Here is a 27,231-nt window from a genome sequence, read left to right as displayed (position 1 = left end):
ACACGAGCCGGGTCCAGACTTTGAGTAAGGCAGGGACATTCCTGGAAGAGGGATTCAACCCAGCATTCGGCTCACAGGTGGCCTTGCAAGAGAGCTTTGACCATTCCAGGCCAGCATCATAGGCCAGCTTTATAGGCCTCTGTGTTGTGTCCTGTGGGTCGGGGAAATGAGATGTGAGAAGCCTTGGGGTGTTTGGACAGGCCTTCTGAACAGGGCTGTGTGCTGGGGGCAGGCCTGGCAGGGTTACCCAGCGGGAGGAAGGCCTCCAGCACCCAGTGCCCTCCTGCAAGGAACCCAGGGGCGAAGCTGGTCCCCGCTTGATATGAGTCCATGAACTGGCCCGTCTGTGGCCTCTAGCATTGCCAGCCACACCCTCTGCCTCACTCTCGGCTTCTGTGACACTCATTCAGAACCATAACAGACAAGATTTATTGAGTGCTTGTCACGCGCCAGACGTGGTGCCAGACGCTGTAAAACGCACAGCACCTCACTTCATCTTCATGACTGTCAAAGACGTGCTCTTGACATCCCCATTATGCACGAGGACCTGGAGACCTGCAGAGATCCCAGGACACACCCCGGTTGCACACATGTGGAGTCTGGGTGTGGACGTGGGTTTTCCCAACTCCAGGGCCCGAGGTCCCCCAGGGCATCACACTCTCCCCACCTCCTCGTCTCTCTTACCCTTGGTTCTCAGTCTCGGCAGGCTCCTCTGCTCCACCGACCCCTTCAGTCTTGGTGTCTACAGGGCTTTCCTCTCTTCCCACCCCACGCAGAGATTCTCAGTCTCACGTCATCAAACCCCCTCGCCTTCAGGGACCCCGTGCCCTTCGGCAGTGGTGTGCGGCGTGTTGTGTGTGTGCCTGTGTATGACTTCTGAGGAGGGAAGCCGCAGCTTTTATTTGAGGAAATGGGCTGTAGTTGTGTTTACTTAGTATGTGTCTGCCGGGGGGACACGGTGGCGATGCCCCAGCCAGATCCTGGTCTTGGCTGTTTCTCCTTTTCCTGGCATTCCTGAGGAGGTGCTGCACCAGGACAGTGACAGGTGGGGAAAATAAAACAGCGGTGCCGGGTCCCAGCGCCCTGATGCGGGCTCTCTGGGACTTGAGACCCAAGCACAGGGCTTGTTCCTGCCTCCACCCCCACCCCCACCCGCCACGTCCCAAGGAGCTGCAGGTGTGCCTGTGACTTTGCATCTCCTGCCACTAAAGGCAACTCCAGTTGTTGTGCAGTCTGAGTCGTGTATGACAAATGTGACGCACGTGTCCTGGAATCCAAGCGGTCCCAGCAGTCATTGCTCCTCCTGGAAAACAGTAAAGGTGGGAAGAGACACAGAAGCCTCCCTTCCCTCTCCACCCTGGAGCTCTTGGCAGATTCTCAAAGGGGGCTTGAGATCCTAAGTTGATTACCTGCCATTTCACACACTGGTTCCATATGGAACCCTTTAGCACATGGGAACAGCCAAGAGATGTCTCCAAGAGGGAATCTCGGGTCTCGGAAAGACCAAGGCTCTTGAGCTGAATCCAACTCAGATTCTCCCCAGCTGTGTGCCCCCGGGCGCTTCTCTGAGCCTCAGTCCCCTCGGTGAGATGGAGTGCGTGACACCAAGCACAGCGACCCCGACTCCCCTCAGAGCTCCCAGCAGGGTGGGTCCAAGAGAGGCCCTGTTCATCCTGTTTCTAGGCCCCCTTCCTCCTGAAGTGGGCGCAGCAGTGATGCTAAGGAATGGTGTGGCAGGAGGAACACTTATCCTGGCATCACAACACTCGGGTTTGCATCCTGCCCCAGCCACTTACATGACTTTGAGCACATCGCTTCATCTTGGGTCCCACACCTGTGAAGTGGTGAAAGTTGTAGAGACATAAATAATATCTGCGAACACCGGCCTGTAGCCTCCACGCCCCCAGCTGTGCCGTCCCTGCCCTCCCCACCCCTCCTGAGCAGCCCCTGGGCTTCCTCCTCTTTGGGTGTGTGTGGGCAGGTGTGGGCAGGAACCTGGGGCTGTGGGGGTGGGGGACGATGCTGGGGCCTGCCTGGCTCTGGGGAAGGGATGGGGGCTGTGCTTGGCTCGGCACAGGCTGGTACCCGCCATTCCTTCAGCACACGGAGGGGCTTCTCCCCAGTTTTGCACAATAACTTGGCCACTTCTCCACCTTCCCCTTTCTTGCTGGGTCTTGTCCTGACCTTTACCCGCTTACACACATATACTTCTCCTGGACACAGAGGCAGACATAGGAGGAAGACGGCCTGGGGTCTGCTCTCTCATCTGTTTAGAGCTGAGACCCAGAGAAGTTTGCCCCCAGGGCTGATCCATTGTGCTGACACTTGGAGGACAGATAGAATTTGCCCAAGACAGTGGCGTTGCCACAGAGGTAGGGGACACGGGAGAGGGTGGCTGGAGCACACAGTCCATTGAAGGCCACAGGAGACGAGCCTGAAGAGGTACAGAGAGCGGTGGAGGAGCGGGGATGGAGTTCTCGTCCCCTGTCACACTTGAGGTCACTGCTGGGCCACAGAAATGAATCAGATCATGAGCCCCTGCCCTGGGGCTGATGTTGGTGTTGATAGCAGCTGAGCAGCAACTGTGAGCTGGGCACTCAGCCTGAATTATCTCATTGAATTCACGCAACATAAGATAAATACCCTTAGAATCCCTAGTTTATCCATAAAGAAATGGTAAGTTTCTTGCCCAAGGCCTCCACGCAGCTGAGGGACCAGAGCCAAGTTTGGATCCAGGCCCAGGATTCTTCTGTCTTAGTCAGTTCGTGTTGCTATAACAAAATACCACTAACTGGGCGGCTTATAAACAACAGACATTTGTTTCTCACAGTTCAGGAGGCTGGAAGTCCAGGATCATGGTGCTGGCAGACTTGGTGTTTGGTCAGGGCTTCCGGATTCAGAGATGGTTCCTGGTTCATAGATCGTGGTGTCCTCATAAGGAGCAGGAGATCTCTCCTGGACCGCTTTTGTAAGGGCACTGAACCGATTCTTGAGGCCTCTACCCTTGACCTAATCACCTCCCAGAGGCCCACCTCCTAACCACCACCTTAGGTGTTAGGCAAACGAATGAGGAGAGGGGAACAAACTTCCAAACCACAGCAGATCTTAACTCCATGTTTTCTCACCTCCCAAAGGTGAGAGACCATTTCTACCTTGAGATGAAGGCGTTCAGAAAAGGCATAAGGAGAGAGGAGACGTGAGTCTCAAGAAACAAGTGAGGTGGATCAGGTGGATGGAGGTGGGCAGGCCGTTATAGACAGAAGCAGCAGCAGCAGCAGCGGAAGCGTGAAGGTGTGAATCAGCAGGCGGGGACTTCAGGTGGGCAGAAATGGAAACTGGAGCAGCAGGCGGGGTTACTGGCTGAAAAACTCAGACCTCTAGTGGGGCAGTGGTGATGTGATCCAGTTTGTATATAGAAAGATCATTCTAGCAGAGAGTGGAAAGCGGTTTGGGAGGCAAAGATGGCCCATTCTGGGCACTCATTACATGTTTGTTGAGGAAATGAATGTAACTCAACAATTACTGTGTACCATTTACATCCTAGTCCTTCTGCTGGGCTCTGGAGGGTTAGTGGTCAATAAAACAGACACTCTAAATGGCCTCCTTATGATAATCCATTTGAAAGACGGTGAGACCTGGACTTTAGGTGGTAGCAGTGGGCATGGGAGGAAAGGATGGATCTGTGGGATCCTATAGAAAATAGAGTCAAAAGAGCCAGATGACCAATAGGACAGAACAGGCTGGAGAGATGAAGAGGGATGTAGAAAATCGATGCCCAGGTTTCTGATTTGGATGATTGGATGGACAGCAGAGCTTGGGGAACACGGGAGGAGCAGATCCAGGGGGACCAGAAACAGCTGAGGTGTCCAACAACAGAGGGACATAGTCCCTGCATAGTCCAGGGGACGTGCCTCCAGGCTGCAGGGTTGGTTTGTGACCTTCTCTAGCAGTACTCGGGAGCCTGGTTATAAGGGCGGGAAAGATGGATGAATGGGTTGATCCAAGTTCGTGGTTCCCCCGGGCTAGGACAATAGAGTGGCAAAAGGCAGGGAGTTGAAGGTGATCACGAAAGAATGGCTGAAGCAATCTACTCGAGGGACTAGACCAGGGAGGGCTTGTATACTGAATGGAAAGGCAGGGCTGGGAACTAGAGGAAGGGAGGGAGGAAGAAGGAGAGCAATGTGTGGCCCTGGAGTGGACCCCAGGGTGTCAGGGTCCAGAGCTGCCATCTTTCCAGTCCAGTACTGCGACCCCTGAGGGAAGAATCATCCCATTTGGCGGATAAAGAAACTGAAGCTCAGAGAGCTTGTCACTTGCCCAAAGTGACCCAACTGCATCAGTGGCAGAACGGGGGTTGGAGTGTTGTTCTGCTGTGCCGTACCAGCTCACGTTCTGTCTTTATTTTTCAGGTTCACTTTAGAACAGTTGACTGAGAGAGCGAGGAAATTCAGCAGAAGGGAAAGGAGGCGAGCCCAGCAGAGCAGATAGGAGAGAGAGGGCAGGCTCCTCCTGGGCCCTCCGTAGCCGGCAAAGGGGAGGGGTACTGCTGGGCCGCTGGCTCTTCCTTTTGGCCTGAGAGGCCCCCGGCCAGAGCAGCACAGCCCCGGGCCCTCCCTGCAGCTCACGTGGTCTCCTTGTCTCTGCCCCACATCCTGCGTCCCCAGCGCACACCGAGTCCTCCGCTCCAGCCTGTTTATTCTCCAAGCCCCAGGCTCCCTGTACACACGTCATGCCCCCCACCTGGTTTCTCACTTGCCTGTACACACTTTGGGTCCCCACCACCCCCCCGGGCCCATCATAAGCTGTGTGCCTGCTCATGCCCACTTGTGTTGTGTCTACAGAGTGCCTCGGATGGCTTCTGGAAATCTGTGGCCACTCGGGTGCCCAAGGAACCCCCCGAGATTCGCATCCTCAACCCATATTTCATCCAGGAAGCCGCCTTCACCCTCATCGGATTGCCTTTCAACAACGGTCTCATGGGCCGCGGGGTGAGACATCTGGACCCTGGGAGGGGGAGGAGGGGACTTGGCCAGAGGTGCCTTGGCAAGGAAGGATGGGGGACAGGGTGGGAACAGAGGGCTCAGTTCTCACGAGCGGAGCTCAGCTCAGGGGAGCTTCGCTGAGGGTCTCAGCCTCACTCTGCCCACCTTCCCTCGCTTTCCAGAACATCCCGACCCTCGGCAGTGTGGCAGTGACCATGGCACTACACGGCTGTGACGAGGTGGCAGTTGCAGGCTTCGGCTACGACATGAGCACACCCAATGCCCCCCTGCACTACTATGAGGCCGTGCGCATGGCAGCCATCAGAGAGGTGCGGGGCTGGGCGTGGGGTAGTCCCTGGGCTGGTCGAGGGAGGGGGCAGTGCCAGCACCAAGGAGAGACTCTGTGTGTGCACAAATGAATGGTCAAGGGATGAGCCAGTGGCGGGTCTGGCTGCTCGGAGGACCCCTGGGAGGCCCTGCCCCAGCCTCAGCTAAGCTGGGCCACCAGGTGTCCTGGACCACCATGTCTCTGACCACAGCATCCTGCATGTCCCTCTCCCAGTCTCCTCTTTGAGCTTCCCCTCTGCCCGCCGCCCCCTCCGCCTGCCCCTTGTCCTGGTCCAGCCCCTGCCTCCTCCTTGCTGCTCCCTGGTCGTCACGTGCCCATCTGGGTGCAAGCTAAGGGCCATCCTCCCTACTTCAGTTCCTCCATCCCCCCAGAGAACTGCCTCGCCCCCTCAACAACCTGCAGACATTGCCTCTCAGTCTCAGGATGCCCCAGTGCCTCCTCCACCCTTCCCCGTGGCAGGGCACTGAAGCTCTTTAGCATCCAGAGTTGCTTCGCAGGTGATGAGGATGTGAAATTCTCCCAGTCAGCCAGTCTCTCCTGGCCCCTCTCCCTTCATAGCAAGAGCCCCTGTGGAAAACCCGAACACCCTTTTCTTCTTCCCCTCGCCTTCTGCTGCTCCCTGACTGGACCCTGGGCATCTGCGGCTTGTGCTTTGAGCAGCTTCTCTACTCCTGCCTCTGGGTGGCGAGGGTTGTTAGAGGAAACCTCTTGTCCATGCAGACTCACAGCTCATCAGCCCTCGTTCCTGCTCAGCAGTCTCTTACAGGCCGCCTCCAACCCACTGAACTGTTCAGGTCTTATGCTCCCCAAAGCTCCCGCCCTCTCCTCCTCCATGCAGAGGAAGGAGGAAAACTGCTGTTGCCTGGCAGGCTCTGCCCCTCTTATTCCCACTCAGCCCTTCGCCCCTCGCAGCCCAGCTTCCCCCTTCACCTAAGAGGACTCCCACCAAGGTCACCAGTGACTCAAGGCCGCCAAGTCCAAAGGACACGTGTCAGTCTTGTCCTTCCTGGTCACTTGGCAGCGCCTTCTGTGTTGACCGGTGCTTCCTCTGAAATGCTCTCCTGCTCAGCCTCTGAGTCTGGCATCTCAGTGCCCCTCCTGTTCCCTCACCACGCTCTCTCATTCTCTTCCTCCTTGTCCTGGATTTCAGTCTACCCCTAAGAGTCAGCATTAACTAGGGCTCCACCCTAGACAACCTTCTTCTCACTCCGCACATTGCCCAGCAGATTCACACCCCCATCCAGGGCTCTGTTCCCATCTATATTGTTTTAGGCTTTGGGGCTTTATTCAGGTGGCCTTGAGTGGTTGCGAGTTATTTCAAGGATATAAGAGAGACTTGAGAATCTCTTGGGAAACAACCTTTCAGCTGGGCCTCCTATTTACTGGAATGTGGTTCAGGAGTAGTAAGCTCCTCCTGGGTCCAGGAGAGCCCCCGACCTGTCTTACCCCTCAGCGGTGCTACAGCCCTGCCTCCTGTTCACCAGGACCCCGTGGAGAGACCCTGTCTCTCCATCTCTACCTCTCTTCACGTACCTTCTTGCTGCCTCGTCCCCTGCCAGCACCCGCCCCAAATTGCTCTCACTGCTTTTATGTGCCTCCTGCTTCTGTTTACTCCTTTACTGGGTCTCTTACACATTCCTTTTATGTAAACTTTATGTAATGGCTTTCGGGAGAGGGTGAGAGGCAGTAGCTGGATCAGGAAGGGCTTTCTCTGCCATAGGAAGGAGAGTGGACTTTGCTCTGAAGGCAGGAGGGAGCTGTGGACCAGTTTTCAGCTGTGGATGAGTGCATAGTAGGGTCACTGTGGCTCCAACATGACAGAGGGGTCCAGGCAGGAACAGAAGCTAGTTGGGATGCTGTCTCAGCAGTCTAGGCAAGAGATGAAAATTCACCGGAACTGTTCAGTGATGACAGGAAGACAGGGGCAAGAACTGGTTAGGATTTTAAATCAGCAAGGCCTGGAGAGGGCCTCCATTCGGAATGAGGTGGAAGGACCCGCCTTCCCTGAAGCACTGGTGGAGGCTGTTCCCTCTTCCACCTGCTGTGTCTCTCAGTTGTCTTACCCCCACCCCCTTCATTATCCTGCAGAACCATCTGGCTCCGACTCGTGGCATCTGCTGCACCACCTCCATGGGAGTGCTGAGCAGTGCTGGCGAAGAAATCAGATGGCCTGGGTTCACAGCCTGTCTGTATACCTTCCTTTCCTTATCAATACATGGGGTAATGAGAGGTTTGGGAAAGAGTCAGTGTGATAATGTGTAAAGAAGGCCTGGCCATAGTAAGTGCCCGCACATGTTTGCCATTATTATTAATGGTAATGTTTTTACACCTACTTATTACTATTGCCTCTCAGCATCCTAGAGGAGTCCCTGAAATGCTGGTGCCTGGGTGTAGGATCCCTGCTGTCCCTCGGGGTGTCTTCAGTGGGCAAGGGAACCATTCAGCACCCTGGCCCCACCACTGCTTCACAGCCCATTTTCCAGGCCCAGTGGGAACATGTGAGATGTGAAGACAGTGAGGCAAGGGCTGAATGCGGGGGGGATGCTGAGGGATGTCAGAGGCATTCATAAAGGAGGAGAGAGAGTAGAGAAGGGTCAGAAGATGCGGGATCCTGGAGACCCAAGGAGGGTGTGCCTACAATCACCAGCACAGGGCACCAGTGTGGCACGGAAGTCCTAGGAGAGGTGCTGAGACGCGGCCATTGGAGGTACCAGTTAGGGGGCCCTTGAGGGCTGTGCTGAGCACAGTTTCAAAGGAGCAGGGACTTCGGAGCCAGAGTGCAGTGGCTGAACAGTGAGTGCGGCTCCCACTGAACACTCTCTGGGGAAGCCTGGAGGAGGGAAGAGGAAGGGGACTAAGCAGTGGCCAGAGGGTGAAGTGGGCTCGCACAGCAGTCTCCCACAACAGGGAAATCTGGGCTGAAAATGGAGGTTTGTGAGCAGTGAGCACAAGGGAGGCATGGATGAGATGTCTCAGGGAGACGTCAGAGGAGGAAGTGCGAAGGTCAGGGCAGAACCTTGGGAGCACAGAGATAAAGTTGGGAGTTGGGAGAAGGACGGCCCTTCTGCATCCAGAGTCAGGGGTCCTGGTGAGGGTCCCAGAGTCCTGCCCCGGCCTGTGGAGAGTGCTGTGAGCCTCTGTGCTGTGTGCACGGGGGAGGGGTGGAGAAAAGATCCCCAGGGAAAGGGCATTGCCTGGTCCAAGAGAGAGGCACCCTGGCAGACGGTTTTGTTCACTCTTTTATTATGAACTTGTCAAACATATTCACAGTAGAGGAGAGACTAATGAACTCCCATGCAGTGTCGCCTCCCGCCCCCAGGAATCAACACACGCCAGTGTTGTTCAATCTGCTCTTCCTCTCAAGCCTCCCCTCCCCGCTGGTTCCTGGGACACAGATCTCAGGCGTCATACCATTCCAGCCATGAACATTTCAGCAACTTTCTCTAAAAGATAAGGATGACTTTTTTTAATATTACACGATTATCACACCTGGAATTTTAACAATACTTCCTTTTTTAAAAACGCCCTATTGCCTTGTAGTATCGGTTTGCTTGTTTGGTTGTGCTGGGTTTTATATGCTGCGTGTGAACTCTTAGTTGTGGCACGTGGGATCTAGTTCCTGCGTTGGGAGCACAGAGTCTTAGCCACTAGACCACCAGGGAGGTCTCAACAATAATTCCTGAGTATCGTCAGATATCCAGTCCTCTGCTGACCTTTCAACCCTCAGAGACTCCCAGTAGATATTCTTGAAACGGACCCATCAGACTGGTTACTTCTTGGGGAGTGACGCAGGCGTGGGGGAAGTAAAGAGCTGTGCGGGTCTCTATGCTTGCTTGGATCCTGGCCCTGCCGTTCCTCCATGCCTTCATTTTCTTACCTGGAAAATCTAATTTCATTCAACACATATATGTAGAAGTTTGAATCTTCAAGAAAGGGACCTTCCTGGTGGTCCAGGGGCTAAGACTCCGTGCTCCCAGTGAAGGGGGTCAGGTTCCATCCCCGGTGAGGGAACTAGATCCCACATGCTGCCACTAAGCGTTCACAGGCTGCGATTAAACATCTCGCATGCCGAAATAAAGATCAAAAAAATTAAGACCTGGTGCAGTCAAATAAATAAATAAGTAAATTTAAAAAAATAGATCTTCAAGGAATAAGGGTGAATCTCCCAGGGGTCTGCACCAAGGAGGGTGGTTTGCCGACAGCTGAGAATAATGCCAGGAGCCAGAGGAGCCAGAGGTCCGAGGGAGGCCACAGGGACAGTTGTGTAGATGCGGCAACAAACGAGGAAGACTCTGCCACCTCCAAGCACCGTGGAGTGTGGATGTGAGGGGAGAAAAAGCATGTCTAGGGGACGCTGTCCTTAGCCAGGTTCGTGGTTAGCACAGGAAGTTGAAGGGGGTGTTCAGAGAAGAGGAATATAGGGGATTTTTGCCCAAGTTTCAAACTGAAAAGATCTGGCAGGTTGGAGGAGGTTGCTTGGAACAGACAAGGACCAGACAAGAGCTATAAATTCTTCACGCCAATAAACAGTGGCTGTGAACATCCTAGGGTGAGCCGCATGCCGTTGGATGCAACAGAGCAGTCAGCTGTGTCCAGACTGTGATAAAGCCATTGGCTTTCATCATTCCTTTATTCATTCAATCCTGTTTCATTCTTTGAGAGACTTAGTCATCACAGCTTCCTGGCACTGGGGAAAGGAAAGAACCTGAGCCTGGGTGCAGTCTTCCCTAGGAAAACCCTGGAAGGTAGCATCTTCCCTCCAATTTCCACAGTAACAATAAAATGAGCCTCTACCCCCACCCCCCTCCTCCGGCTCCTCTAATCTAAGAGGCAGGATTTCATCAGCTGCCCCTAGGCCTGGAAAGTGGATTGCGTCAGGTCAGAGAATGACTAAGCCACCCCACGTGGTTCACTTTCCAGCAGGGCCCACCCCCCAGGCTTGGGCCAGACCTAATGACTCACATGGCTTGACCTTGGGGTGCCGAGGGCCTAAGGGCCCGGAGAAGCCGCCGGGCAAGGAGGGGTTGAAGGAATGGGAACGTGGTTGGAAAGCCTCCATCTCTAAGGCTTGGAAGAAATTAAGAGGCACAGTCTTCCTGAATGAGGGAAACGAGTTAGAAGGTTATTTTCTCCAGGTCCTGAGAAAGGAGGAGGGTGAGCCACAGCGCTTCTGGAGTGGCGGAGGGTGGTGGTCTCAGAAGAGGGCACAGAACCCTGGGAGCCTGCAGCATTCTAGCAGGGCTCCATCCCTGCAGCCACTTGGGCTGTCCAACTGACTGCCACTCCGTCTTCCCTTTCAGTCCTGGACGCACAACATTCAGCGAGAGAAAGAATTTCTGCGGAAACTGGTGAAAGCGCGTGTCATCACTGACCTCACCAGTGGTATCTGAGGTGCACCCAGCACACCGCCACAGAGGTCCAGCCACCACCCCCTGCCCACTTCACTGGCCTCGGCCTGGCTCTGCTTGAGAGGCGCGGGAGCCTTCAGACCGGGAGAAGGACCGTGCCACGTGGCCCCAGGGGTGGCGAGGCCCTGGCAGGGCAGCCAGAGCTACGTCTGCTCAGAGGCCAGCCTCAGAGCCCAGCACTCGGCCTTCAGCTCAGCCTGGGCCCTTGAAGCCAGAAGGCCAGGAGGCCACTGGTTGTGCCCAGCAGGCCCAGCATGCAGGAAGCGGACGCTAGGCAGCAAAGCTGCTGCCAGAATCATTTCTCCAATCAGTGTTCGGTGTATTATCACTTTGTGAATTTGGGGGGGGGATAATTTATTTTTTAATCAGGTTGGAGATGTCACGTTTGGTCCACTGGCCGTGCAGAAAGAGACCCACTAAAGGGCCCCTCAGGCAATGGTCCCAACAGGCTCCCCATAGAGTGGGGGTGCCAGGACTAGCCTGTGCCCTGCTCCATGGCCGAGGGGAGGTGGGCGGGATCTCAGGCCAACCCCCTCCAGTTCATGACAGTGTTTGGCCTTTCTTGGGGAACAGAGGGGATATTCCCACCCAGCTGCCTCACAGGGGAAACTTGGAGCCATCCTTTAAGCCAACAAGACGCCCCTGGGTTTGAGCGGAAAGAACTTCAGAGTTCCGGAGGCATGGCCTGGCCCAGCCTGATGGGAACGGCCGCCACCCCCACCCCAGCTGCAACCGACCCCCAGGACAGTGCTGCAGGCCTGGAGCAGCCTACCCGGCAACTCTTCTGGGTTTCAGCAACGAGACTGCCAGGCCCTCGGGTTCTGCCTTTAGCCTGGACCAGAGGGAAGTGAGGCACCAGGACTTCACCCAGGCTGCGGGAGGCCTGCTGGGAAGCCATCATGGAAGCAATAAAGCTCTTCCCTGAGCCTGCCTCCTCTCGCTTTCTCTGACTTTCCCGGAAGAAACAGGAACCCAGGGCTTCAGCAGCCACCCTAAACCCAAGGGCCATCTCTCCAGCCTTCTTTCCACCTCTCCCAGCTGCAGGACCTGCGTGGTCACCTAGGGGCCTTCTGGAGCCTCCCCTGTCTCCCAGCAGTCCTGCACCCCCTTTGCCTTGAGAGGCAAACCAGGGGCATCAGGACATGCCCTGGAATCTATGCTGGTACCCCACTAAAGGAGCTAGAGGGCAAGGGACTGAAGGCCACAGCACTTAGGACAGCACCACTGGGTCATCACAGCCCGAGCTCTGCAGGGACAGAGATTCCTGCAGGCACAAGAAAGTGGCACTGCCAAGTACCCAACACAGAGCAGCCCACTGACCTCACCCACTCCTGGCAGCCCCACCCTCCCCCTAGCACACAGTCTTCTCTCAGCACCCTCTTCCTGCACAGAACAGGAAGGCAGGGCCTAGCCTCAGGAACCCCTGGCAAGTGGAAAGGACATCCCACCCCCAGAGCCCTGGAATCTGCTCTGTCCCTTCCCCCGCTTGGCAGGCCGGCCACAAGCCTGCCCCTGAGGCCACAGGCCTGGGTGTGAGTTTCCTGCCAGAGTTGCCGCGTGGCAGCAGGTGGGGCAGGCTGGCCCCTCACCTCTCACCTGACATCCCAATCCGAGTGCCATCCCCTTCCGGACTCCCCACATGCCCCTATACTGTGGCACTTTGTCCTCAGACAGAAACCTCCTGGGCGGAGGAGAAAGCGAAGCCCTGACTGAGGGACTGGGAGACCCAGAAACTTCCCTCCATTCTGCTGGAGACAAGGCCACTCTGATGCAAACTCCAATGCGAACTTGTGTGCTACATGAATGGCGCCCCCTGCGGTTGTACAAGGCATAGGCTGCATGCCAGCAAGCTGCAGCCGTGACCATAAAGCCCTGGGGAAGAAGCCCCTGCCCAACTGGGCAGCTGGCCGGGGGCGAGCAGAGCTGCTCCCTGCCTGGGGACAGTCAGGCTTCTAGTCCCCACCGCTGCACATGAACTGCTCTCCCCAAAGGCGTGGCTCTCCACCTGCACACACCAGAATCACCTGTGCAGATGTGGAAACTGCGCATGCCCCGTCTGATTCAGGTCTGGGGGTGGGCCCAGATCTGGGTAGTTTTAAAAGATCCACAGATGGTTCTGACACACAGCCAGAGTACAGCTGGTCCAAACGCGCGTCCCCTGAGCACTTTCATCCCCACCCACGGCTTCCAATGGTCGGTTGGTCAACAGTTCCCAAACTGCTATCTCCAGCCCAGCTCACTTCACTTTCTCCAGGCTACAAATTCAGTCACTTCCTGAACATTTCCACTAGGATAATCCACGGGTCCCTTCAGCTCAGCACGATCGACACTGAACTCACAAGCTCCTGTCCACAGCCTGCCTCTGCTCCAGGAGCCCCAGCGAGAATGAATCCCCTACACCTGGTCACCCAGACCAAAGGCAGACTGTCCCACTGCCCCACCCCATCCAATCTGGCACCAACTGAGTTTTCAAAAAGGTGCAGCCCTGAAAGAGCCCCTGAAGCCCCACACTCTCCCCACAATTCAGCTTCAGATTCCTCTCTTCCCCCAGAAGCCTCCTGACATACCTCCAAACCATCCTCACTTCAGCCAGAGTTAGCCACAGAAACGCACGTTTGATCACACCATTCTCCTGCCTGAAACAAGTTCGGTGGTCCCCAGAATAAAGTCCAAACTGCCTATAAGGACATACAGCATCTGGCCTTTCTTTACTTCTACCCCTGTTACTTACTCACCCAACCTCGATCCCACCAGCCAAACTGCCATAATTAGGCATCTTAAATACGACCCTCCAGCTCCTACCTCAACCCTCGGTGCAAACCTTCCTCCTCCGGGACCCTCCTCTTCTTCAGCCCCTGGCACCCCCTCCTACCACGCTGCCCTCGCTGTGCCGGGCTGAGCAGCGGTGTTTGCAGGTGTGTCTGTATTCCAAGCCCCAGGCGGCAGCGGAGGGGAAGTGGTGGGTCTAGCGGAGGGGCTGGGGCCGCTAGAGCCGGGTCGGACCTTGAAAGCCCCAGCTCGGTGCCTTGCGAACTTAAGGAGTGCGATGAGTCTGTTGAGAGAAGAAACTAGTGGTGGATCAGAGAGAGCAGCTAGCACAGAGTGGCCAGCCACGACGACAGGAGCCCAAACGCCAGTGGCCCAAGGCCCATCCCCTCCCACTCCCGCCCTCTGCCCGGCCTCCCAACTCCCTACTCCAAGTGTCTCCAAACTCTGAACACCCAGTGTCTGCGCCTCTGCACCGACCTGGGGCCCTCCCCAGTGTCTCCTCCCCCGCTACCTCGGGGGACCTTAGTGGAGCGAGGGGGACCGAATTCCAGAGGGTGGAGCGGCCAGGTGAGCCCTGAAAGGTAGGGCGGGGTGGGGGAGCGCTTGGGCCCCACCCCAGGATCCGGTGACGCCAGGGCTGGAATTTGACACCGGACGGCGGCGGGCATGAGGCTGCTGAGGGATGGAGTTGGGCTCTGCCCCCAGACACGGCCCACGGGCTCCGCCAGCAGCAGGTCCCTCGGGTCCCAGCTCTCGCTGTGTCCCGGACCCAGAGCCCTGCACTCGCGGTAAGCCGACCTGTTTCGCCCACCTCTCGTTCCAGCCCGGGGGCTAGGGGGGAGCAGCCAGGGTTTTCCCCTTCCACTCCTTTCTCACATTCTCCCTCTCCTGGGCCCGCTGTGCAGCTCTCCGCCCCTCCCAGCCCCCCTCAGTCCCTCTAGTTGCTTGTCGGACTATGCTAGCCCTGCCTAGCCCTGCCGGCCCGCCGCGGTAATGCGAGGCTCCTACTGCCGCTACAGGGCTCAGACTGGCTGCCAAGACCTCGCTTTTGGCTAAGAGAGGCACGGCCAGGTGCACAGCCCTGGGCATGAAGTTTCTGGGCTGCAGGGGAAAGCCCGGCTCTGGTTCCAGGAAAGGTGCCTAGAAGAACAGGACACAGAACCCCCCTGGTGAGTATCGGGCTGGTAGATGGGGCGGCCAGACAAGGGCTGGAGGACCAGGTGGCCCCAGATGGCACCGAGGGAGTGGGAGGGCCTAAACTGCCCGCAAGAGACCTGCTCCTGGGCTCCCCCTACTGCAGGGGCCTTTAACCCTACCTTGCTAGGCTTTCCTTCCATCAGTGAGAACAAGTCACTACCCTGGCTCCTCAGGCCCAAATTCTGCTAGGAGAGCACATGTGGCGCTGGAGGGCCTCTCCAGGGAGACCTGGCCCTCAGGCACGTGGCATTCTGTGCGCTGGGAGTGAGGTAGGAAGTGACAGCTGGGACCCACGAGCAGGACAGCTAGTGAGGGCCCATGAAGGCTCCAGGGCTCCAGAGAGGTGTTTGGGAGTGCCAGGCAGTGCGGGCTCATAAATATTGGTGGGACTCTGAAAGGCCGACTGGGTTCATGAAGGATGGTTCATAGGGGAAACTTCTAGGAGCAGGGCCAGGCTGCCAGATCCAGAGGGAGCTTGCAGGCGGACAGTCCTGGACCAGCTCTCACAGTGGCTCAGCTCTCAGAGACCAGGCTGGTGTAGGAAGCAACTCCTGGGAGTTGCTGGGGCCTGAGTCTGGCTGAGGGTAGGGGGAAAGCCCACCCACCGTTGAGTCCACAGGCTTGACAGATGCTGCCCCCTGGTGGCCATAGAGAGCCATGGCCCAGACCCCCTCCCTTGTTCCTAGAGGGCTCCTCAGCCTCTACCACCTGCTGACTCTTGAAGGATGTCTGTGGTCAGGAGAGACTTCTGTGGTCAGGCGGCTCTGCATCCAGACAGAAATCACAGAGGAACAAGGTGCAGCAGCACTTGGGTGGGCAGCACAGGCTGAAGCCTGGACCTCACTATCATCCAATAACTCGGGGCAACCCGCAAGCACCCTAATTCTTCTCCAGGCCACAACTTCCTCCTCTGCAGTATGGACAGCAGGCTCTCTGTGAGGTCAGGGTGTCCAGCTGCTCCCTTCTCCAGCCCTGCAGCACAGAGCAGGAAGTTCCCTTCCCCGCACAGCTTGTGGGTCTACCCTTGTGACTTTAGATAACTGCTGAGCTTCTCTCAGCCTTGTTTGCTGGTCTGGAAAACGGGGATGATACATACTATTTACCTCATGGAGTTATGAGATCTGAAAGGAAACAGGTGCAAAGCACCACCACATAGTTAGGTTCTCGATGCAGCCACTTCTCTTGGGTTGAGCCCAGCTGCCCAAGCCCCTTGTCCCTCACCTGGAGAAGCTGAAGTAGAGGGATGACCTGCTCTGAGGATAACTCATCTCTCCATGTTCCAAGCTGCCTCAAGAGGAGGGTGGGGGAACAGGTCGGCTACAGCTGATGGGAGCTCCTGGTGTTGACAGAGATGGAGCCTGGACGTGGAGGCCTTTCTGTGCTGCCCCTCCGGGCTGGGCCTAGGCGGCAGGTGAGTGGTTCTCCCAGAGCCTTCTACCGGGTATTGAGGAAAGGTGGCTTGACCTGGGAGGGAGAGCATGGCTCCGGGGTGCAGGTATCAGAAGTGGGTGGGGAAATAGTCAGGGAGGGGCCAGAAGGAGGGAGCAAGGTCAGTGCCCTCCAGAGATCCTTTCTCCCTGCTCCCTGGGGCTGCTGGCCCATTATCCTCCAATCCTGTCGGGCCCCAGCCCCTTCCAGACCCTACCAAGCTGTCCTCTTCCCCCCTGAGGCTCCCCATCGTCTCTTCTAGCAGCCTGCGCTATGGCCCACCCTGGCCGCTCTGGCCCTGCTGAGCAGCGTCGCCGAGGGTGAGGCCTCCCTGGGCCCCGCGCCCCGCAGCCCGGTCCCCCGAGAAGGCCCCACGCCCGCCCCGGCGTCCCCCGCGGGCCCCCTGCCCGGTAGGTGAGAGGGCAAGAGGGCGAGGGCGCGTGGCGGGGCGGGCTGGCAGGGGACCCGAGCGTAACTGCATCTCGTTCTAGGGGGCCGCGCGGCCCGTCTATGCGGCGGAAGAGCCCGGCGCCCGGCGCCCCCGCCGCCCCGGCCCGCGCCCCCGCCGCCAGCGCCCTCGCCCTCGCCCGCACCCCCTCGCGGGGCCCGCGCGGCGCGGGCAGGGGGCCGGGCCGGCCGAGAGAGCCGGGGAAGCCGCGCGCGGGCCGCGGGGGCGCGGGGTTGCCGCCTGCGCTCGCAGCTCGTGCCGGTGCGCGCGCTCGGCCTGGGCCACCGCTCCGACGAGCTGGTGCGCTTCCGCTTCTGCAGCGGCTCCTGCCGCCGCGCGCGCTCCCCGCACGACCTCAGCCTGGCCAACCTGCTGCACGCCGGGGCCCTGAAGCCGCCCCCGGGCTCACGGCCCGTCAGCCAGCCCTGCTGCCGACCCACGAGCTACGAGGCCGTTTCGTTCATGGACGTCAACAGCACCTGGAGAACCGTGGACCGCCTCTCGGCCACTGCCTGCGGCTGTCTGGGCTGAGGGCTCGCTCCGAGGGCGTGCGGACAGACCCTGACCCGTGGATCTAACTGCCTGGGATCACTGGGGGCTCGGCCGGAGATGGAGGCTTCGGCCGTGTGAGTGATGGACATCAGCCCTGCGGAGATGGAGGCACGACTGCCCGGTGGCCCCAGGGCTCCCACCCTGCCGGCCTCAAGCCCGCAGACACCAGAGACCTCAGCTGTGGAGAGCCGAGCACCCACTGCTCACAGACTCTGTCACTGCCCTGGCCAGGAACCCAGGACTCCTCTAGAGAACCCAGCAGTGTGAGGTCTCAACCTAAGCCCGGGCCTGGGGGGACAGATTTGGAGACGTGTTATAATTCGTTGCCGAAGTGCCTGTGCTGGAGCGGGCCGTGGACTCTCTGGTGGGAGCTGGACCCCTATTTATTACGTCTAAGTTATTTATTTACTTCTGTGGTTTGTCAGATCCTTTCCTGGGCTATGGTGGCTGGATGGGGGATGGGTAGAAGCAACTGGATGGAGATCCCACCCTGACCATCCTGCTCACAACTTCGGGCTCACTCAGCAATCACAGGCCTGGCCTGGGACTGCTTGCTCTCACCCAGAAGCTCTGGGACCTGAGGGGCATGGAACACAGGCAGAGGAGGTGGCAAAGATGTGATCGCTAGTCCCAGCAGGCCAATTCACAACCCCCTGCACAGTCCCCAGCACTTGGAGCCTGGGGAGAAAGCCATTGCCTTGAGACCTCAGGCATGCTGGGGGCTTGTTAGATGGTAAAGATTGCACCACCTCACTGTCACTGATCAGAGTCCTGCCCTTCAGGACAGCCTGACAGGTGCATATACTGCCTGTGCTTGCAGATAGTCCAGCATGGGGAGCTCACTACCACACTCTGTGAAGCAGCCCACGTCAAGACAGCAGCTGAAAAGCCTGAGGATGGGGAAGAGGGTGCAGTGGGAGGCTGGTTTGGGGGGGATGAAGCACAAATCATCATGGAGATAAGAAAGCAGGAAAAGACTGAGGGTATCTACAGGGACCTGCATCCTGGGTAATGAACAAGGATATTCATTCATTCATTCAACAAATATTTATGAAGTACCTATTTTATGTCAGATGCTATGCAGACAGCAGGGCTACAGAAGTGACCCCATGATCTCTGCTATTAAGCTTAAACCAGGAGAGACAGACAATAAAAAAATAATTTCCATAAATAATTATTTAAATTCAATTTGGCCAACAGCATGAAAAAGGACCAGAAGCTGAGAGATACACACCCTCATCTGGAAGGAAAGAAGGAGAGGTTAAATGCTGACCCTGTCCCTCCACACTGTCCCCAAGTCATAACACAAAAGTCAGCACAATGCCTCTGAGCTTGAGTATGTCCTGTGCACCCTTGTTTCCCGGGCCCTATGAATTTGTCCTATATGATTTTTTTTTCCTTTGAAATTAAGATCAGGACACGTATTTGGATGCATGATGCGTCTGTGGAGCCGTGGGACATGCGAGGGGTGGTCAGGAGGCAGTGGGGGTGCTGGTCTGGAGCTGAGGAGGCAGGTCTGTACTGGAGGTTGACTGGGCAGCTGTTAGCACAAAGGCAGTAGCTGCCGCCAGGGGTGCATGAGACTCTGTAAGAGCGAGGCAGACTGAGGCTGGGATCCCTCAGGCATTTGACACCATTAACCAAAATTCCTTCCCAACTGCCTCAATGCCTGCCTGCTTTGGCACAGATGCCCCCTTCTCCCAGGCTGGAGTGAGGAGCTGGCAAGAGCTCTTTGAAGGCTGTGTGCATCCGAGTCAAAGAGGCGAAAGGAGTCGTGTTTCCATTCTTCTGTTTTCACTGCCTCAGTTCTAGGTGCCCCCAAAACTCTAGTGTCTCATGCTGCCCTCAAACACCTGCTTGGCCCCTCTCCCTGCTTCCAAACTGATTCAGGATCTTCAGTCACCAACCCCCACCTCCAACCAAAGAAAATGGCAGCTTGGAGACATCTCACGAAGGCCGTGCCTGGTCCTGGCTGGGGGTGAAGAGGAAGAAGTGGAAGTGTTAGTCACTCAACTGTCTGACTCTTTGCAACCCCGGGGACTGTAGCCCACCAGGCTCCTCTGTCCATGGAATTCTTCAGGCAAGAACTCTGGAGTGGGTTGCCATTCCCTTCTCTGGGGGTGAAGAAGAAGGTCCTGTGAATTTCAGAGTCACTGAGACCAAGGAGCCCCTGATGAAAAGACTTGAAGGCCCGGTAGAGGGTTTGAGGGCCAGGCTCTGGCCCTCAGTGGACATCTGTGCTCTCAGAGCCACTTACAGGAGATGGGTTGAAGCCATGTCTGGCAAGTCCCATAGAGAGACAGCCAGGTCAGAACCTGAGCCAAAGGCGCTGGCTCTGAACACTCGAAAAATTGTCAGTCCTTGGGAGAGCAATTTCCCCCACCTCGCCCCCCCACCCCCGCCCCCACCACCACCAACCCAAGGCTGAATTCTGGGCCCTGGAGAGACTGCCCAACACTGTACAAAATTGTGGATCAAGCCACAACTTCTCCAAAAGGAACACATTCCCACAAGAACTAGTCTCAGTTTGCAGCTCACAATGAACCAATTGTGTTGTGCTAAGTCACTTCAGTCGTGTCCGACTCTTTGTGACCCCACAGATAGTTGCCTGCCAGGCTCCTTTGTCCATGGGACTATGAATACTGGAGTGGGTTGCCATTTCCTTCTCCAGGGGATCTTCCTGACCCAGGGATTGAACCCGCATCTCTTACATTTCGTGCATTAGCAGGCGGGTTCTTTACCACTAGCGCCACCTGGGACGCCCCTATGAACCAAATCCCTCTTCAAAAATAATAAAATAAATGAAGCATTTTTCCCAAAGGGAACACGTTGCAGAGCTCCACCTCTCTGCCTACAATTTAGCAGAGGTCACCTGGCACGTGGCCTCCACACAGATGGCTCTAGAATCTCCATTTTTGACTGTCATCTCTTTCATATTTGCAAAATGACACTGCCCATTTGAATGAAATTCCCAGAACTAAGGTATGATCTCCTCCTAAGGCGTATCAAGTCATCACCTCTTGCAAGACAGAAAACTACAGATGGCTATTTTAAAGATACAATTTTATTTATTTATGACTGTGCTGGGTCTCGGTTGCTGTGCGGGCTTTTCTCTAGTTGTAGAGAGCAGGAACTACTCTCCAGTTGCTGTGCGCAAGCTTCTCATCAAGGTGGCTTCTCTTTTTTCGGAGCACGGGCTCTTGAGTGCTCAGGCTTCAGTAGGTGAGGCGTGTGGGCTCAACAGTTGTGGTGCACAGGCTTAGTTACCCTGTGGCATGTGAGATCTTCCCAGATCAGGGATCAAACCCTTGTCTCCTGCATTGGCAGGCAGATTCCTTACCACTGAGTCACCAGGGAAGCCCTACAGATGGCTTTGACTTGACAGTTTTCCCCATTTCCGGGGGTACCCAAACATCCCTTTAGATTAGTTTCAACCAGGAATCAAGGTTTGGGGAAATCCGTGTGCTCCCCCTGCCCCAGCCAGTGGTGTTCCTCGTCTCTTGTCCAGGGATTGCCACATTTCCCCTGGCTAGAGAGCCCTGTGCCTGAGTGCATGTGGACTGGCTACCTATTTTGAAAAGGAAGGTAGGGTAGAAATCTGAGAAATCAGAGAAAAGATCTAGAATTTGTGCCATGTGAGATCACGTCTCTTGTTCACAGGGGCGGTGCTTCACCTGTTTTGCAGCTGGAGTGTCCTTACAGAAACTTACATGAAAGCCAAGGATCCTCCCTACCCCACCTCCCACTTCAATGCTGAAAAAACCACTGATATGGAAATCTGGTGAAGAGTTTGAGGGAGCCCATAGACTTTCTGAAGCTCATTCAGAGATTCTATAGGAGTCCATGGCCCTCGAGGTATCCTGCTCTGTTCCAGATACTATTATTAATGTCCTCCTGTAGCTAGAGTAATTCCTCTATCTGTGCACAGGCCCTCCTTCACAGGGTTCTCTGTATCCATTATTTACAAGCCTCCCTATTCATCAACCTTTTTCTATTGAATGTCCTCTTTCCCTCTGCATTTAAACTTGCTTGAATATATCACGGCACACACACACACACACAAAGACACTGTGATTAGACATATATAAATATCAATATATAACCTGCTTACACCGCTCCTCCTTCACAAAAAGAGCTCTTGCTGTGGTCCCTAGTGGCCTCATCATTGCTAAACCCAAAGGCTGCTTCTCAGCCTTTAGTCCTTTGGATTCTCAGAGGTACCCAACTTTGTCACTCTCTTGGAACACTTGTCTACTCTTGACTCTCCATCCCATACTCTCCTGGATTTTCTCCCACCCCTGCTCATTCTTAAGACTCTTTGGGGGTTCCTTTTCCTCTCTCAGCCCCTTAAGAACATCAGAGCTCTGGTACAGGCCTTCTCTCCCCATTTTACTCTCCCTGAGCAATATGACCAACTTCCATGATTTCCATTACCACCTTCCATGCTGATTATGCTCTCATTGTATCTCCAGTTTAATCTTTCTCCTAAGCTCAGCCTGTATTTCCAATTCTTTCGTCTGCATAGCCTCAGAAACCTCCAACTGAACTTATCTGTTCTGGATGTCTTCTGTTCATTCCTTCAGATGCCCTCTCCACCATTCTCGTGCTCTAAGCCCCACGTCAGTGAGTTTCCTTGCTCTTCAGCCTCCAAGCCCCCTCCAGGGTTCCTCCCAGGTGAATGGCACCAATCTCCATCCAGGGATACAAGCCAGAAACTTGGGCAACAGCCTAGATGCCCTGAACTTTGCCACTTCCCTTTTCCATTAGTTCTCAGATCCTTAGATCTTGCAAGTCCATCCTCCTTTCCCTCTTTCCAAAGCTATTCTGTGGAGACTTCCTAATTTGTGGAATGGTTTATTATTCATCCTTCTAAATGGTCTCTGTCTTCAGTCTTAACTCCCTCCAGTCATTCTCAGCTCTCTGACCTTTTAACATTAATTAGGCACTAAAAGTAGTGCCTTGGGCCAGTTATGGGGAATCCAAGATCAGCCAGAAACGTGTTCTGCCATCAGGGAGACCACAGTTGGAGGTGGAGTTAAGGGAAGGGCTAACCAGTTTGGCAAATAAAAATAGGACATCCAGTTAAACTGGAATTTCAGATAAGCAATACTTTTTTTTTTTTAAGTAAGTATGTCTCATGCAATAATTAGGACATACTTATACAAAAAAAAAAAAAAATGTTGTTTAGGTACTTCCCTGGTGGTCCAGTGGCTAAGAATCCACACTCTCATTGCAGAGGGCCAAGGTTCAATCCCTAGTCAGGGCACTAGATCTTACATGCTGTAATAGAGTTTGAATGCTGCAACTAAAGCTCCCTCATGCTGCAAGGAAGAGTAAAGATCCTGTGTGCTGCAACTAAGACCCGGCACAGCCAAATACACAAAGAAATATATTTTAAATGTTGTTTATCTGCTATTGAAGTGGGTGCCCCCTTTTTTCCTGGCAACCCTAGATGGGGGTAAACAAGTGAACAGAAAACTAAGTCCCCCAACAGAAGTATGATTAGGGTACAGTGATGTATGTCAGGCTTGGGGAGGATTCTATACTCACAAAGGAAGAGGAATCATTTCTACCTAGACGGACAGGGAAGAGCCAGGAAAGTCTTTGTGAAGGAGGTGGCTCTTGAACTGGGCCTTGAAAAATAAAATACTTGCTTTCATTGCCTCTCAGTTCTAAAACCCCCTTTTCACCAGCCATGCCCTCTCCAGCAAGGTCTGGGGCTCAGCCTTGGGCAGGAGTTGGAGGGGGTGGATGGGTGAGGGCCTCTTCCTTGGGCTATATTTTTCAGAGTTATCTTCTCTTCTTACTGGCTGGCCAGTCCCTCATTCCTTCCAAATGAGGGATATAAAATATAAAATTTTTATATTAAACTGTTTCTGTATGCTTATTGCGTGGTTTCTTCTGACTGGCCCCAGCCTGACACAGCCTTCTCAGCAGAGGCAATTGCATGAACAAAGGCAGGAAGCATGGAACAGCCAGAAGAGCCAGGGATTTCATGTAGAATTGGGGGAGGGTCCTCCTCAAGACACGAGTCTAGAGAGATCATAACAGTCCTCGAGTGTTATACCAAGGAGCCTGGACTTTGTGCTGAGTGGAGCCACTGAGGGTTTTAGGTGGGATTGTCTAGAGACATGTTCCAGACAGATGACTGGCCACTGTGTCTAGTTTGGACTGGAAGGGGCAAGGCAGGGGACACCAGTTAGAGATGCTGCAGTTAGGGCTGCTCAGACAACAAACGCTGGCGCCTTGACCTAGGCAGAACAGTGTGGAAGGACAGAGAAACAGGAGGTACGATCCACGGGACTTGGTGATGAGCTGCTTGTGAGGACCTGATGGAAGGGAGAGTGTTCAGGTGGCTTGGACAACCAGTAAGAAATTTAGGGGATGTAGTATTTTTAGCCCATAATGGGAGTAAGGTGTGGGGGAAGCCGTGTTTGATTTTGTACCTGTTCAGTTTCAGGTGTGCCCGTGACAGTTTCAGAAGGCAAGGAGGCTGGCAGCGGCCGGGTCTGGCAGTCAGGACAGTCTGGGCCAGAGAGATCTAAGAGTCATAAATCAAAGACAAGGAGGTGGTGAGCAGCAGAGGCTAAGGCTTGGAGACCCAGCAGTTTAGAAACAGGGAGAGGAGAAGGGACAAGGCTGTGAAGGAGACCAAAAGGGTTGACCAGAGTGGCGGGAAAAACAAAGCAGAACAAACGGAAGGCGCAGTCGAAGGGGCCAGATGCAGCAAAACCATCAAGTCACATAAGGACTGAAACTGTCCACTGGGTTCTCTGGCCACAAGGTGGCCTAGGGACTCAGGCTAAGCTTCTTGCTGAAAACAACTAAAAATACTTAGACAAAACATACTTTTAAAAATTAATGCACCTGTGAGCTGGTATACACAGAAGAAATATTCAGGCCAAAATAAACAAATACAGGAAACCACAAAGGTAAACAAAGTTCAGTAGCTGGTATTCACCTTGAGGGCATTTTCTTTACCTGGGGAACCTGGGCATTGGTAGCAAGGGCTCCCTTGCAAAGAGCTTATGGGGGCAAAGGGAGTCTACCTGGAACATTCTCAGTAAGGCCAGAACCCCAAAGGACTATGCCCACATCTAGAGGTGAACTAGAAATAAACCTTCCCCTCCTTTCCCTAACCTCTTTCTCTCAAACCAGGGGACTACAAAGAAAATAAACTTCCTTAGTGCAATTAACCTTAGTGCTAAGTGGAAGGGGAGAAACCTCCCCTGAGAATTCTTAACCATAGGCAGGGCCCTCATTTGGTTTTGCAGACCAAAATTCACACTGTTTTAGAAGGCTGAAAAACTTCAAACTGGTTAATCTGTCATGGACATGGATTGCTAGTGGTTCCAGGTGACCAACAGAAGCTCTTTCTCCCCCTCTCCTGGGCTCTGGAATGCTCTCCTGAATTTGGGAACCCCTCCCAGGGTTGTCGGGGCTTCCCAGTGACTCAGTCGTATGGTTCAGGTGGCAAAGAATCTGCCTGCAAAGCAGGAGACCCAAGTTCAAACCCTGAGTCGGGACGACCCCCTGGAGAAGGAAATGGCTGCCCACTCTAGTATTCTTGCCTGAGAAATCCCATGGACAGGGGAGCAGGCGGGCTACAGGCCATGGGGTTACAAAAGAGTCTGGCATGACTCAGTGACTAAACAACAACAACAAGCCAGGGTTGTCACAGGTTCTGGCCCCTATATGTTCTCTTCTTTTTTAAAAAAACAATTTTAATTATTTAAAAATTTTATTTATTTTTGGCTGTGCTGGGTCTTTGTTGCCTTTGGGAAGACTCTTCTCTAGATGCAGCAAGCAGGGGCTACTCTTTGTTGCATTGCTTTTCATTGCAATGGTTTCTCTTGCTGCAGAGCATAGGTTCTAGGTGCACAGCTTTCAGTGTTGCAGTGTGTGGACTTTAGAGCTCGGGCTCAACAGTTGTGGTACACACGCTTAGCAGTTGCTCCATGGCATGAGGGATCTTCCAGGTCAGGGATCAAACCTGTGTCCCCTGCATTGGAGGTGGATTCTTAGCCACTGGACTACCAGGGACGCCCCCTCATTTTTTTTAGAAAGAGGTAGACAGATTTTGAACACAGAATTTGTGGTCTTAACCCTCCCTCCATTCCTCCACCTTCCATAATGATATATTAGTATCAGGGCCAAGACATTTCACACCCCTATGCACAGACCTGGAATCAGTACTTTATTGTGGCTTCCTGTTTCCTCCTTCCAAATCCCCCTTTCCTTCTTCAATGTATTATACTGTTGCAGGAAGGGGGACGCCCCTCCCAGGGTCCAAAAGAGGGATCTTGTCTAACCCTAGGAGATGAATGGTCCTTGGAGACACATGTGCTGACAAAGCAGACTTTATTGGGAAGGGACACCTGGGCGGAGAGCAGTAGAGTAAGGGAACCCTGGAGAACTGCTCTGCCTCAGGGATGGCAGTCTCAGTTTTACGGTGATGGGATTAACTTTCTGGGTTGTCTTTGGCCAATCACTCTGACTCATGGTCCTTCCTGGTGGCGCACACATTACTCAGCCAAGATGGATGGCAGCGAGAAGGATTCAGGGAGGTGGTAGGACCTGTGGGGTCTCCTTTTGACCTTTTCCGAATTTTTCTGGTTGGTGGTGGCAGCTTGTTAGTTTCACATTCCTTACCACACATTGTGGTAACTCATGCAAATAGTTACTATGGTGCCTGGCCAGGGTGGGCAGTTTCCGTCAGCGTTTCCCCTAACAATACTATAGACATATTTTTCTAAAATGTAAATTCAATCATCAATGCCCACTTGCAACCTCATCATGGTTTCACATCGCACTTAGGATAATGTCTCAATTTGTCTTTCCAAGCTCATCGCCTTCCTCATCCCCTCCGCCTTCCTCCCCCTCACAGACAACCCCCTTAAAGTGAACACAGCTAACTAACTGTACTTCAAACATTTTCTTGATAAAGATTTGTTGAATGACTAGATTCCCACTGGACTCTGCTTACCAGCTAATCAAGCCCCCTCCTCCCCAGTCTCTTGCTGTTGCTATTCAAGCTAAGATCAAGTTTCTCCTCCTCAAGGAAGCCTTCATCCACCTCAGGCCTCAATGGCTATAGCCAATGCCAGCTTCCTCCACTGAACACAAGAACAGAGGTCCTTTCCTTTTTTATTTTTATTTTTTCCACTTGGGGTAGAGACTGCTGGCGACTTGGGCCAACCAGATCTGTGGCTGATCTCTGCTATCCTCGCTGTGTGTCCAGCGAAAAGATAAGCTCAACTTTCCCCAACTTCGGCTTCCTCATCTGAAAATAGTGAATGAAAATACCCACCACAGAGTTGCTGCGAGAACTGGACTTAAGGTATGCAATGTGCTGTTCCTTGCACTTAAATATAAGCTATTTTAATTACTCATAAAGACAAGTCGCTTCCGAGAACCTAATGAAATTCTCCAAGCACTGTCCATGGTAAGTAGTTTCCCGGTTGCTCACTGGGTGGCCCTGAGAGCCATCCTTTTTTATTCCTGAGGCGCGCCAAGCCCCTTTCCTCTTCAGTGTTCTTCTCAAGACAGTACCCTTCCTGGGACCGAGGTCTTGCCGCCAGGTCTTGAGCACCAGATTAACCTGTGTCCCCCCACCCGGTCAGTCCCCTCCCAAACACACACCTTAACCTCCAGCCTGGCTTCCCAGCTCTATCCCACCGGCCCCTAGACTCACGTCCTCTTAGGAAGCTGCCCCGCTGCGCCTCTCGCCGGTCGAACTTGGCCGCAATAGGCCTAAGGCTGCCTGGGCTCGGCTGATCCCCAGACCACGTGCTCCCGGCCTCCGCCGCAAGGCACCGCCTTCCCGCTGGGCGCCATGCGGACTACATTTCCCAGGGTGCGCAGCGGCGGGGCCTTGGCTCGGGTGGTGGGGGGGGCGGGGGGGCTCGAGCGGCGCGCCGTTCCGCGGCCTGCTCAGGGGCGCGCGGGCAGGCGCGAGGATACGAGAGGGGACCCGGAATGAGTTTCCGCGCAGTTCCGCCGGGCCGTGCCGGGCTGTGCCGGCCGGGTCGGGCCAGGGCAGGCGCGGGTCCGGGTGGGACGGCTTCTGAGTCGGCGGTGCCGCGGACAGGCGCTCGG

General features: G+C 54.7%; 3 protein-coding genes and 2 long non-coding RNA genes across 15 annotated transcripts in view; 2 read left to right on the top strand and 3 right to left on the bottom strand.

Annotated features, from left to right (window-relative positions):
• The window catches only part of ST3GAL3 (ST3 beta-galactoside alpha-2,3-sialyltransferase 3), a 213,500-nt gene extending 201,836 nt beyond the window's left edge, over positions 1-11,664 (top strand). For 6 of the 11 annotated variants that reach the window (XM_059882080.1, XM_059882072.1, XM_059882075.1 and 3 more), the window contains 4 exons: positions 4,842-4,988; positions 5,165-5,311; positions 7,420-7,516; positions 8,602-8,826. In XM_059882080.1, coding sequence (XP_059738063.1) covers positions 4,842-4,988; positions 5,165-5,311; positions 7,420-7,516; positions 8,602-8,756 — 546 coding nt within the window. In that variant the 3' untranslated portion in view covers positions 8,757-8,826. 11 annotated transcript variants of the gene reach the window in all.
• On the bottom strand, positions 7,542-10,632 carry LOC112446029 (uncharacterized). The gene is made up of 2 exons (XR_003034084.2): positions 10,294-10,632; positions 7,542-8,774 (listed from the first exon to the last, which is right to left on the bottom strand). It is a non-coding gene; the product is annotated as an uncharacterized lncRNA (long non-coding RNA).
• Positions 11,665-13,143: 1,479 nt separating the features above from the next.
• Positions 13,144-15,364, bottom strand: LOC132344971 (uncharacterized). The gene is made up of 5 exons (XM_059885319.1): positions 15,311-15,364; positions 14,495-14,648; positions 13,986-14,435; positions 13,542-13,791; positions 13,144-13,417 (listed from the first exon to the last, which is right to left on the bottom strand). The coding sequence occupies exons 1-5, from the start codon at positions 15,362-15,364 to the stop codon at positions 13,144-13,146; spliced, it is 1,182 nt and encodes a 393-aa protein (XP_059741302.1).
• Positions 14,209-17,542, top strand: ARTN (artemin). The gene is made up of 4 exons (XM_024990180.2): positions 14,209-14,296; positions 14,528-16,116; positions 16,399-16,543; positions 16,625-17,542. Exons 2-4 carry the CDS (start codon positions 16,057-16,059, stop codon positions 17,110-17,112), a joined length of 693 nt encoding a protein of 230 aa, XP_024845948.1. The 5' UTR covers positions 14,209-14,296; positions 14,528-16,056; the 3' UTR covers positions 17,113-17,542.
• A 2,639-nt stretch (positions 17,543-20,181) lies between these two features.
• On the bottom strand, positions 20,182-27,192 carry LOC132344925 (uncharacterized). Its single transcript, XR_009494007.1, has 2 exons — positions 26,828-27,192; positions 20,182-23,674 (listed from the first exon to the last, which is right to left on the bottom strand). It is a non-coding gene; the product is annotated as an uncharacterized lncRNA (long non-coding RNA).
• Between the last annotated feature and the right edge of the window lie 39 nt (positions 27,193-27,231).

The sequence above is a fragment of the Bos taurus genome, chromosome 3, assembly GCF_002263795.3.
Source record: "Bos taurus isolate L1 Dominette 01449 registration number 42190680 breed Hereford chromosome 3, ARS-UCD2.0, whole genome shotgun sequence".
In the NCBI taxonomy this organism is placed as follows: Eukaryota; Metazoa; Chordata; class Mammalia; order Artiodactyla; family Bovidae; genus Bos; species Bos taurus.
The sequence above is the reverse complement of the archived record's forward strand: the minus strand, read 5'-3'. Positions and strand labels throughout refer to the sequence as shown.